Source organism: Rhinopithecus bieti, unplaced genomic scaffold (genome assembly GCF_001698545.2).
Source record: "Rhinopithecus bieti isolate Rb0 unplaced genomic scaffold, ASM169854v2 scaffold_18745, whole genome shotgun sequence".
Lineage (NCBI taxonomy): Eukaryota > Metazoa > Chordata > Mammalia > Primates > Cercopithecidae > Rhinopithecus > Rhinopithecus bieti.
In genome coordinates, this window is record NW_016809332.1 from 1227410 (window position 1) to 1240475 (window position 13066).

The 13066-nt window shown below is 35.2% G+C and overlaps 1 protein-coding gene across 1 annotated transcript in view; it reads left to right on the top strand.

Annotated features, from left to right (window-relative positions):
* SCN3A (sodium voltage-gated channel alpha subunit 3) overlaps positions 1-12776 on the top strand; it is a 117671-nt gene extending 104895 nt beyond the window's left edge. Inside the window, 6 exon segments of the mRNA XM_017889190.1 lie at positions 2180-2452; positions 3168-3221; positions 4039-4176; positions 5219-5323; positions 7499-7769; positions 8945-12776. Coding sequence (XP_017744679.1) covers positions 2180-2452; positions 3168-3221; positions 4039-4176; positions 5219-5323; positions 7499-7769; positions 8945-10140 — 2037 coding nt within the window. The 3' untranslated portion in view covers positions 10141-12776.
* The last annotated feature ends 290 nt before the right edge of the window (positions 12777-13066 follow it).

Below are 13066 nucleotides of genomic sequence, written 5' to 3' on the forward strand. Positions count from 1 at the left end.
TTTCTTTTCTTTTTTTTTTTTTTTGAGACGGAGTCTCGCTGTGTCGCCCAGGCTGGAGTGCAGTGGCCAGATCTCAGCTCACTGCAAGCTCCGCCTCCCGGGTTCACGCCATTCTCCTGCCTCAGCCTCCTGAGTAGCTGTGACTACAGGCGCCCGCCACCTCACCCGGCTAGTTTTTTGTATTTTTTAGTAGAGACGCGGTTTCACCGTGTTAGCCAGGATGGCCTTGATCTTGTGACCTCGTGATCTGCCCGTCTCAGCCTCCCAAAGTGCTGGGATTACAGGCTTGAGCCACTGCGCCCGGCTATAGATCTTTTTTCTAATTGAGCATTCTGAATGAGGTTCACTTTTTCTATAGCAGTTGTATCTTCCTCCCCAGCTGCTTCCTTAATGTGTATATTATGCATCTAAACATAAAATCACACTTATTATAGATACCACCCATTTGCCATGATCCTCAGTAGAATTTAGCACAAAGGCCAGTTTTGTTTCATCTGGCTTGTGAGTGCATGTGGATATTTAATTTCTTCTAGGTCTTAGGGCTTTTATGTTAGGAGATGGTTTGTTTGGGGCAATAAAAATATTTCAACCTGGACTTTAAAGTTCACTCATCAGGGAGAATTAAGCCACTCTCCATAATCATTGTAATCAAAGAAATATTTGATTTTTACATTGTAATTTCATTTCCTTGCTAATGTTAAAGAAAGTTAGATAAGATAAAATTCACAAAGATTAGTATATAATGTCAAATTCTTTTCAAACCATAAACTTTTACCATTACTCATATTACTTAAGCTCTCATTTGGTTCCATGGTTTCCTATTAACAGTTCATCTTTGAGGGGAGATAGCAATTGAGCAAAATTTAAAACTTATAAATTTAATCTGAAAATATTCAAAGTTTAGAATTTTAATTCAGTCATATAGCAGAATTAATATTCCAGATGCAAATTACAAGAATGTATTATGCATTTACTTGAAAACAGGAGAACCTGTGGTGGTATATACCAAGCTTGTCCAGTCCGCCTTATTTTGTTATTTTGTTGTTCTGTATTGTTTTAGGCTATTAACAGCCTGAAGCCATGGTTTTTAGTTTCTATCTCTAGTGATAAGCAGAAAAGAGGGATGAGGAAGGGACTTTACTGGCCCAACCAGAAAAAGAAACTAAGAACCCAATGAATGTATCTTCTCCCTGGCAAGTAAAATGCATATGGCTTAACTTCCAAAAGAAACAAAATTCAAGTAGCATTGGAACTGTTTACAATTTGGGATTTCTGGTTTTGATGTCAATTTAAGATTCCTCGGTATTGATTTCTAAAATAACATTTGCAGTATTTTAAAATAAAGCAATACTTTTTTTTTTTAACATAAATGCTTAACAGAATAGTCCAACATGAACTAGATTAAATTAGATAAGAAAAATTACTGTCAACTTTCATAAAGATTTCAAAATACATCTTAATATCTTGTGAATGTAATGAGAAGTAAAGTGAATGAATTTCCCTTTCATGAAATAGGTCATGAAATAGGGTTGATGAAGTAGCATGTGCTCCAAAGTGAACATTTAAGAGACTGTGAAATAATAATAATGGGAACATATCCAGTACTGTTACGCCCAGATACAAATTCCACCTTTTCCCCTAACAATATACCTTTTTATTGAGATTTACTAATGGGAAAAAAGGGACCCAATAAATTCCTAATCCTGTTCTTCATAGTCATAAAAAGTTAACTTGATCTGAGAATATAGATTTAAGGCATTTTACTACTTTGTTTATTTGTAAAGGGTTTGTTGGTTTGCTTTTCAAATTATTCATTCATTAACACTCTTGAAAATTAAAATGTATTGCTGAAAGATGATTATTTTTTCTGTTGGCATTTAATGCATCTTTCTATTCTTTTTTCCCCAGCATACAAACATTTTCTGACTCCATCTTACTATACCAGGTTTTGATGATTTTCATATTGTAGCATATTTTGCTTTCCTTAAAACCTTAGGTCTTTAGTTGTGTCATTGTTTTCCCTCAAATATGTGCTAGAAAATATTAGAAGAAATAACTTGTACACCTAGATTTTTATTTAACTCTTTTCAAGCACATGTTAGTACGAAACAAATACACTGAAGGAATGGTTTCCATTCTAAAGATTTGTAAGCTACGTTCCCCTCGTTTTCTCTTCTAGGTGGTTGTGAATGCTCTTGTTGGAGCAATTCCCTCTATCATGAACGTGCTGTTGGTCTGTCTCATCTTCTGGCTGATCTTTAGCATTATGGGTGTGAATTTGTTTGCTGGCAAGTTCTACCACTGTGTTAACATGACAACGGGTAACATGTTTGACGTTAGTGATGTCAACAATTTGAGTGACTGTCAGGCTCTTGGCAAGCAAGCTCGGTGGAAAAACGTGAAAGTAAACTTTGATAATGTTGGCGCTGGCTATCTCGCACTGCTTCAAGTGGTAAGTGGCTACTGTGTGAGTTTTGAAAAAATTTTCAAGATGTTTCAAGTAAGATTATTTCCCTGATGTTCTTCGTTTGAATGACTAACATTTGACAGTATGAAAAAAAGTTAATGATAACACCTATAATATCACCTTGAATTGATCATAAAAAAGATGTTATAGTTATTTTATAATACATTTTCCTCAGTGTTAAGCTTTTAGTATGTTTTAATGTGATTTTATATTTCTGCTTCCTTTTATTATATTTTGGGTACTGGTATCGTTTTAGTTTTCTGTATCAATTATTGCCAAAGGAGCAACTTTAGGTACTAAAATAACAATATATATTTGTAGAGATGAATTAAATGTATAAATTATTAACCAGATACTTTATTATACCAATGTCTAGGAAATATTATTCTACTATGTGTGAAAACACAAATCATAGAGCATATAAGGGAATTGGGACTGAGATGGCAGTTTCATGAATAAAGTCTTTCACTAAATTTTAGTTAGGAAGAAAATAGAATACTTTCAAGGAAAAAAAAGGAAACAAGTTCTAGGCTTTAAATACAAATGTTTTTCTATTTCGATTTTATTTCAGTATCTTCATATGAAATTTCACAATATTGTACAAAAAGTTATTTGTTATAATACTGTCAGATTTTCATCTGGTTAAATGTCATTGTTGGGTGAAATTTTTATGAACAATTCAAATATATGTTATTTACAGGCCACATTTAAAGGCTGGATGGATATTATGTATGCAGCTGTTGATTCACGAGATGTAAGTATCACTCAAATATTACTTATAGGTACTAGACTTCTCATGGCAAATACTGGTGGTAAGTTAAACACTGAAACATCCAAAATTTTATATTAGAACATTTAATATAGCATATAAAAAATGAACACTCTGCTTCAATATACATGATGCTTGATTAATGTGTACCTAATACATAATATGTAGCTAATATGAAAGGATATCTAGCTGCACGGATCCTAAGACATTAGATTGGTCCAGTAAATGAAACTATTCTGAGTGGGAAAGTTGTTCAGTGGGGAAGTAACTTGTCTCTCCCCATCCCTGGAGAGTATGATAAACCAGACACTGTGAAGCAGCTTCCAAGAATATCATGATACAGAAAAGCAGGCAAGTTTCAGGGACACTCAATTTAGAAAATAAAAATAAAAATAACTCCGCAGAACCTATCTGTGCTGAATTTTCCTCTTAGAAGTTGATGTTCTGCTCTTAAAGCCATATTTCCAAAATTCAGCATTTCCAAAACCAAACTGAAAATATTGCAAAAAATATGACTAATAATAGGCTCAAAATGTTTCCCTGCTTATATCACCGTTATTTATGTTAAAGAATATGTTAGAGGTAATGCACAATGGGAAAACAGAATCAAGAACAATCATAAAACTTGTAAACTTTCGTTTTACTAGATCATGCTAGTTTTAAACCATTACTTTTGCAGAACAATATCTCAGGGTAAGGCAAAAGTAGCACTGTATTAAATAACAGCACTCAATAAATTCCTGATTTAGTGTAAGTATTTGTAGTATTTGTAATATTATTTAATATTTTCAATGTCATTTAGGTTACACTTCAGCCTATGTATGAGGAAAATCTGTACATGTATTTATACTTTGTCATCTTTATCATCTTCGGGTCATTCTTCACTCTGAATCTATTCATTGGTGTCATCATAGATAACTTCAACCAGCAGAAAAAGAAGATAAGTATTCTTCACCTTTTACCTTTCTTCATTCTGAGGTTCTGTCTGTTAATACAACTAAATAACCAGGATACTTGTAGTCATGACAGACTTAAATCATGTTTGTATTATTTTCAGTTTCCCATGTGGTTATTTAAGCTGCAGGGATTCCAGCCTCTAGTCAGTGGCTCTTCTCAAAGTTTATCTATTGGATAGCTTTCCAACCCAAAAATGTGTCCAGGCCTTCAGACCCATCCAATGGGTCTCCAGTGCTTTAGCCTGGCTTACAGAGCCTTTCGGGAATTACCTCCACCCAGTTGTCTATCTTCATCTTTTCCTACACTTCATTCTATACATGTGTATTTCTCTACATAGTCACCACCCATACATCTGTATGAGTTTTCTGTCCTTTTCTGAACAAGCATTCCCTTGTACCTCCATGGCTTTTTGTGATTTTTTTTTTTATCCTGGAATGTTCCTAGAAAACCTGTAATCATCTTTTAAGGCCTAGCTTAAGGGTAAGCTATGTAACAGCTTGTCTCTGAGGCTCTGAACTCATTGTTGCCTCTGCAGTACATTTAATTTTTTTTTTTTTGTCGTATCAACATACACTGTCCACCTATGTTTTCAGTTTCCTGCTCCACTTAGAAGCAGAATACTGTATCTTATATATTTATGTAATTCTGATACCAGCACATTGTCTAGCACACAGAAAGTGTTCAAAAACTGTTAAATGAAGAAGTAAAATTATCGACAGTGAAATAGACTAAGAAAATGTTTTCTGTTTTACAAAAATATATTTGAGACCCTCGTGCCTACTTTTAAACATAGTATAATCAAATTAGGATCCTGTAGTGATCAAAGTTTTATGTCCGTAAGGATTTTCCATAATATTAAGACAGTCAGAATTTCACATAAATGGGAAAAGCAGGATAAATGTACATGTAGCAGGATAATATCCACTTAATACTTAGAAAAGATTAAAGGAAAGACAAATATTTTTTGTAAAAGTACTATTGGAACACATACTAGAATTGTAACCAGTTTTATACTATGTCTTTACTTTGGAGGTCAAGACATCTTTATGACAGAGGAACAGAAAAAATATTACAATGCAATGAAGAAACTTGGATCCAAGAAACCTCAGAAACCCATACCTCGCCCAGCAGTAAGAACTACTTGTCTCCTTTAATGTTCCAAAGCCATGTGTCCATATGGTCAAATTGAGCAATGCTCTGGAGCAGAACATATTAGGTGATATCACCAATATTGAGCCCTAATTATAAAGTTCATATTTTGTATCATAATTCACAACTTCTGCACTCATTAGGAGTTACCATATTCCAAAAAAGGAGGTAATGTTCTTTATAATTTGTGAACTGAAAACTTCTAGCTCAGGGTTCCCAGTAAATGCTTCCAAAGCAAGATTCACTTTCCTGCTACCAACAGCATACCTGGTTCCTCCTCCTCTAGCCTTCCCATCCCACTCTCCATGGCTTCCCTCTATACTCTCTGTTCCCTCCATTCTTAAGACTAGAAAATATTCCAAATCTGTTTAGAAAGGGAAAATATGTCATAAAAATTATTTGTTTCATCAAATACACCAAAACAGAATAAGGCATATTCAGAATGCATACTCTGTAGGGCCTCATGATAATGGAATGATGTAATAACGATAGATTATGTTCACAGAGCGGAACTCTAACTCAACTATTTTCTGAGATAGGTAAGGAATAAGGAAACTGAGGCCCAAAGAACATATGAATCATGCCCCAAGTCACAAATCTTGTAATTGCCAGAATTGGGACTTGACAAGGCCTCATAAATTCTCTAAGTGACTTGACTTTACCGTATTTATAAGAGTAGTTGGAATGTGAGGGAGCAGGGTAAGAGGGGAAAGTATTGAACCAACTTTACTAGAGTTCTTTGGCTGGGCACTGTGGCTTACGTCTGTAATCCTAGTACTTTGGGAGGCTAAGGTGGGCAGATCACGAGGTCAGGAGATCAAGACCATCCTGGCTGACATGGTGAAATTCCGTCTCTACTAAAAAAAAAAGGAAAAAAAATTAGCCGGGCATGGTGGCAGGCACCTATAGTCCCAGCTACTCAAGAGGCTGAGGCAGGAGAATGGCATGAACCCAGGAGGCGGAGCTTGCAGCAAGCAGAGATCGCACCACTGCACTCCAGCCTGGGTGACAGAGCGAGACTCAGTCTCAAAATAAATAAATAAATAAATAAATAAATAAATAAATAAATAAATAAATAAAACATGGTCAGTTCATGACCTTTGATTTTTGGTAAGCCATGAAGTTTTTATTTTAAGGCTTTTTACTCTAAACGATTAATAATATATTTCTTTAATAAAACTATATTTAATAGCCATATTAATATAAGAATCTTTGAAAGCATGTTGTTCCTGAGATGATTGTTAGTAAGACAAAGAAAAAAATGTTTAAAGTCATGCATTTTTGTTAAAACATAGGGCATAGGTAAAGAAGGACAGATGGAAAGAAATACAGATAAATTAACAAACCCATACAGAGATTCACAGAGCTAGAGAAGTAGAATTCAATAGAAATGTGACTGATGTATTTTGGGGGAGGGAAATAAGGTATAAACCAAAATTTCTAAAATATTGATAAATGAATTGGTGTATTCATCTATCTAAATGTCTGTCGATATTAACCTACTTTGTAAATCTTTGTTATTAGTTGTCACTATTTTTTTATAAAAATTTTCATATTTATTCAAATCAAGCAAAGACTGTACATATTATCAGCCAATTGCCACAAATTTATGTTTGTTTTTGTTTTGTTTTTTAAGAGACAGCGTCTCACTCTGTCACCCAGACTGGAGTGCAGTGGCAAGACCATAGTTGCCATTATGGGGTCAAGTGATCCACCTCAGCTCCCTCGTAGCTGGGACTGCAAGCCTGTGCCACCATGCCTGGCTAATTTGTTTTTTTTTTTTTAATAGAAATGAGGTCTCGCTATGTTGCCCAGACTGGTCTGGAACTCTTGGCTTCAAGAAAGCCTTCAATCTCAGCCTTCCAAAGTGCTGGAGTTACAGGCATGAGGCGCCACGCCCAGCTCTAATTTATGTCTCATCCAACTTTGTCTTTCCATTGGACCTAAATAAAACAAATATGCTTTGTTTAGCTACATAAATTTTTTTTTTTCATTTTTTTAACATGAAGAGAAAAAAAGCACACAAAATTGTTTGGGGTAATATGAGGAGGGTGCACATTCATCGCCATATGTGGAAGGGCTTTATCTACAATTTTACTGGATTATTCTTTATGAAATATATATAATAACCTTATCTCTCTTCTCTCACTTTCTAGAACAAATTCCAAGGAATGGTCTTTGATTTTGTAACCAGGCAAGTCTTTGATATCAGCATCATGATACTCATCTGCCTCAATATGGTCACCATGATGGTGGAAACCGACGACCAGGGCAAATATATGACCCTAGTTTTGTCCCGGATCAACCTAGTGTTCATTGTTCTGTTCACTGGAGAATTTGTGCTGAAGCTCGTCTCCCTCAGACACTACTACTTCACTATAGGCTGGAACATCTTTGATTTTGTGGTGGTGATTCTCTCCATTGTAGGTAAGAACAGCTTAATTACCAAGAGGTACAGTTACAGAGAAACAGTTGCCCCAGGACCTTCCAGCTGATTAACATGGAAATTAGGTCTGAGAATAATAATGCATATAGATCTAAAGTTCAACACTAACATATATGAATAAAAACTCTGAAACCGAGGCCGAGACGGGCGGATCATGAGGTCAGGAGATCGAGACCATCCTGGCTAACACGGTGAAACCCCGTCTCTACTAAAAAGTACAAAAAACTAGCCGGGCGTGGTGGCGGGCGCCTGTAGTCCCAGCTACTCAGGAGGCTGAGGCAGGAGAATGGCGGGAACCCGGGAGGCGGAGCTTGCAGTGAGCTGAGATCCGGCCACTGCACTCCAGCCTGGGCGACAGAGCAAGACTCCGTCTCAAAAAAAAGAAAAAAACTCTGAAACCTGGGTTTATTCACAAAGCTAACTGGTTAGAAACCATGTTAGGAATACCAGGTTTGGGAAAGAGGTAAAGAAGACAGGAAATAAACATTATCAGGCACTCTCCTAACATTAAACAAAGGTCACAGGCTAAAAGAGGCAGATGGCTTAAAAAACAAATCATTATAATGCAATAAAGTTGGTACTCTAAGAAGCACTGAAAAGGCAGTAGCCGTCTCTGCTGGAATGAGTTAACATAGGCTTCCAGAGATAAAGGTAATGCATCCTAGGTGGGTTTTCAAAGAAGAGTTGAGATTAAATAGGAGAAAAAGAGAGATGGGGAATTATAGAACCCCAAATTTATAAACTTCAACTTTAACCTCATGTCAAATATGGCCCATTTTTCTCTAACTGAAGAATATCATTAAAAAATAGAAAACAATACATTCAGAGATTTCAGAAATAATTTTTGTTTGTAATTGCCACAATTCATGTGTAGGGATAACTATTCATAGAAATGGGGTGTATATAATCTTAAATTGCCCTGCTACCATTGGAGATTATTTGGATTTTGCAAAAATTCATATTGGTTTATGGCATTACAGAATCATTCAATAAAACTCTGTAATCAATAATTGCTAATATCAGGGAGTAGATCCAAATATTTAGTAAAGACTCATACTCATAACAAGTTTGTTGCTCTCATAGACCTTAAAAAAGATAAAACCATCCTGTAAGTGAAAGATATTCTCTGTTTAGCTGTGTTCTATGTTTTCCATAGGTATGTTTCTGGCTGAGATGATAGAAAAGTATTTTGTGTCCCCTACCCTGTTCCGAGTGATCCGTCTTGCCAGAATTGGCCGAATCCTACGTCTGATCAAAGGAGCAAAGGGGATCCGCACGCTGCTCTTTGCTTTGATGATGTCCCTCCCTGCATTGTTTAACATCGGCCTCCTGCTTTTCCTGGTCATGTTCATCTACGCCATCTTTGGGATGTCCAACTTTGCCTATGTTAAAAAGGAAGCTGGAATTGATGACATGTTCAACTTTGAGACCTTTGGCAACAGCATGATCTGCTTGTTCCAAATTACAACCTCTGCTGGCTGGGATGGATTGCTAGCACCTATTCTTAATAGTGCACCACCCGACTGTGACCCTGACACAATTCATCCTGGCAGCTCAGTTAAGGGAGACTGTGGGAACCCATCTGTTGGGATTTTCTTTTTTGTCAGTTACATCATCATATCCTTCCTGGTTGTGGTGAACATGTACATCGCGGTCATCCTGGAGAACTTCAGTGTTGCTACTGAAGAAAGTGCAGAGCCCCTGAGTGAGGATGACTTCGAGATGTTCTATGAGGTTTGGGAAAAGTTTGATCCCGATGCGACCCAGTTTATAGAGTTCTCTAAGCTCTCTGATTTTGCAGCTGCCCTGGATCCTCCTCTTCTCATAGCAAAACCCAACAAAGTCCAGCTTATTGCCATGGATCTGCCCATGGTCAGTGGTGACCGGATCCACTGCCTTGATATTTTATTTGCCTTTACAAAACGTGTTTTGGGTGAGAGTGGAGAGATGGATGCCCTTCGAATACAGATGGAAGACCGGTTTATGTCATCAAACCCCTCCAAAGTCTCTTATGAGCCTATTACAACCACTTTGAAACGTAAACAAGAGGAGGTGTCTGCCGCTATCATTCAGCGTAATTTCAGATGTTATCTTTTAAAGCAAAGGTTAAAAAATATATCAAGTAACTATAACAAAGAGGCAATTAAAGGGAGGATTGACTTACCTATAAAACAAGACATGATTATTGACAAATTAAATGGGAACTCCACTCCAGAAAAATCAGATGGGAGTTCCTCTACCACCTCTCCTCCTTCCTATGATAGTGTAACAAAACCAGACAAAGAAAAGTTTGAGAAAGACAAACCAGAAAAAGAAAGCAAAGTAAAAGAGGTCAGAGAAAATCAAAAGTAAAAAGAAACAAAGAATTATCTTTGTGATCAATTGTTTACAGCCTATGAAGGTAAAGTATATGTGTCAACTGGACTTCAAGAGGAGGTCCATGCCAAACTGACTGTTTTAACAAATACTCATAGTCAGTGCCTATACAAGACAGTGACCTCTTTGTCACTGCAACTCTGTGAGACAGGGTATCAACATTGACAAGAGGTTGCTGTTTTTATTACCAGCTGACACTGCTGAGGAGAAACCCAATGGCTACCTAGACTATAGGATAGTTGTGCAAAGTGATCATTGTAACTACACCAAACACCTTTAGTACAGTCCTTGCATCCATTCTATTTTTAACTTCCATGTCTGCCATATTTTTACAAAATTTGTTCTAGTGCATTTCCATGGTCCCCAATTCATAGTTTATTCATAATACTATGTCACTATTTTTGTAAATGAGGTTTACGTTGAAGAAACAGTATACAGGAACCCTGTGGTCCTATTCTACAAGTCTCTCAAGTGATCAGACAAAAGTGTTTTACCGGAGAGATAAAATTTTTGCTCAAAACCAGAAAAAGAATTGTAATGGCTACAGTTTCAGTTACTTCCATTTTCTAGATGGCTTTAATTCTGAAAGTATTTTAGTCTGTTATGTTTGTTTCTATCTGAACAGTTATGTGCCTGTAAAGTTCCCTCTAATATTTAAAGGATTATTTTTATGCGAAGTGTTCTGTTTCAGCAAGTGCAAATTTTATTCTAAGTTTCAGAGCTCTATCTTTAATTTTGGTCAAATGCTTTCCAAAAAGGTAATCTAATAAATCCATTCTAGAAAAATATATCTAAAGTATTGCTTTAGAATAGTTGTTCCACTTTCTGCTGCAGTATTGCTTTGCCATCTTCTGCTCTCAGCAAAGCTGATAGTCTATGTCAATTACATACCCTATGTTATGTAAATAGTTATTTTATCCTGTGGTGCATGTTTGGGCAAATATATATATAGCCTGATAAACAACTTCTATTAAATCAAATATGTACCACAGTGTATGTGTCTTTTGCGAGCTTCCAACAGGGATGTATCCTGTACCATTCATTAAACATAATTTAAAGGCTATCACTAGTGCATGTTAATATTGCCTATGCTGCTCTATTTTACTCAATCCATTCTTCACAAGTCTTGGTTAAAGATTGTCACATATTGGTGAAAGAATGAATTCAACCTGCTATCTGTCCACTATGTCAAGCAGAATAATTTGAAGCTATTTACAAACACCTTTACTTTTGCACTTTTAATTCAACATGAGTATCATATGGTATCTCTCTAGATTTCAAGGAAACACACTGGATACTGCCTACTGACAAAACCTATTCTTCATATTTTGCTAAAAATATGTCTAAAACTTGTTTAAATATAAATAATGTAAAAATATAATCAATTTTATTTGTCAGCATTTTGTACATAAGAAAATTATTTTCAGGTTGATGACATCACAATTTATTTTACTTTATGCTTTTGCTTTTATTTTAATCACAATTCCAAACTTTTGAATCCATAAGATTTTCAATGGATAATTTCCTAAAATAAAAGTTAGATAATGGGTTTTATGGATTTCTTTGTTATAATATATTTTCTACCATTCCAATAGGAGATACATTGGTCAAAAACTCAAACTTAGATCATTTTCTACCAACTGTGGTTGCCTCAATATAACCTTTTATTCATGGAAGTTTTTTTTTATTCAACTTTTGTAGTATTTACGTATGCAGACTAGTCTTATTTTTTTAATTCCTGCTGCACTAAAGCTATTACAGATATAACATGGACTTTGTTCTTTTTAGCCATGAACAAAGTGGCAAAGTTGTGCAATTACCTAACATGATATCAATTTTTGGTTTTTGCACAAACCAAAAGTTTAATGTTAATTCCTTTTACAAAACTATTTACTGTAGTGTATTGATGAACTGCATGCAGGGAATTGCTATTACTAAAAAGAATGGTGAGCTACATCATTATTGAGCCAAAAGAATAAATTTCATTTTTTATTGCATTTCACTTATTGGCCTCTGGGGTTTTTTGTTTTTGTTTTTTGCTGTTGGCAGTTTAATATATATATAATTAATAAAACCTCTGCTTGATCTGACGTTTGTATACATAAAAGTTTACATGAATTTTACAACAAACTAGTGCATGATTCACCAACAGTACTACAGAATAAAGGCAAATTAAAAGCAGCTTTGTGAACTTTTATGTGTGCAAAGGATCAAGTTCACATGTTCCAACTTTCAGGTTTGATAATAATAGTAACCACCTACAATAGCTTTCAATTTCAAATAATTCCCTTGGCTATAAGCATCTAAACTCATTTTCTCTCAATATAATTGATACTATCTCCTAATTACTTGGTGGCTAATAAATGTTACATTCTTTGTTACTTAAATGCATTATATAAACTCCTATGTATACATAAGGTATTAATGATATAGTTATTGAGAATTTATATTAACTTTTTTTCAAGAACCCTTGGATTTATGTGAGGTCAAAACCAAACTTTTATTCTCAGTGGAAAACTCCAGTTGTAATGCATATTTTTAAAGACAATTTGGATCTAAATATGTATTTCATAATTCTCCCATAATAAATTATATAAGGTGGCTAATTGGAATTCATTGGCTTCTTTCTGCTCAAGTCAATTTACACATCTCACTGACACCACAGAGATGCCAAATATTGCTTTGCAAAACCTTTATAATCATTACCGAAGTGATCTATAAGCAATATATTAATTGGTATGCATTTTACCTAAATGACCATCTTCCAGAATTATCAGAAGAGACTTCAGTTGAAAGGGAGAATACTTTTAAAAATATACCTACCTAGCTAAAGGATATTCTGAAAATACTGTCCAGAATAGAAAGTTGCTAACATAATTGGACATATTTTTTAAATAACTAC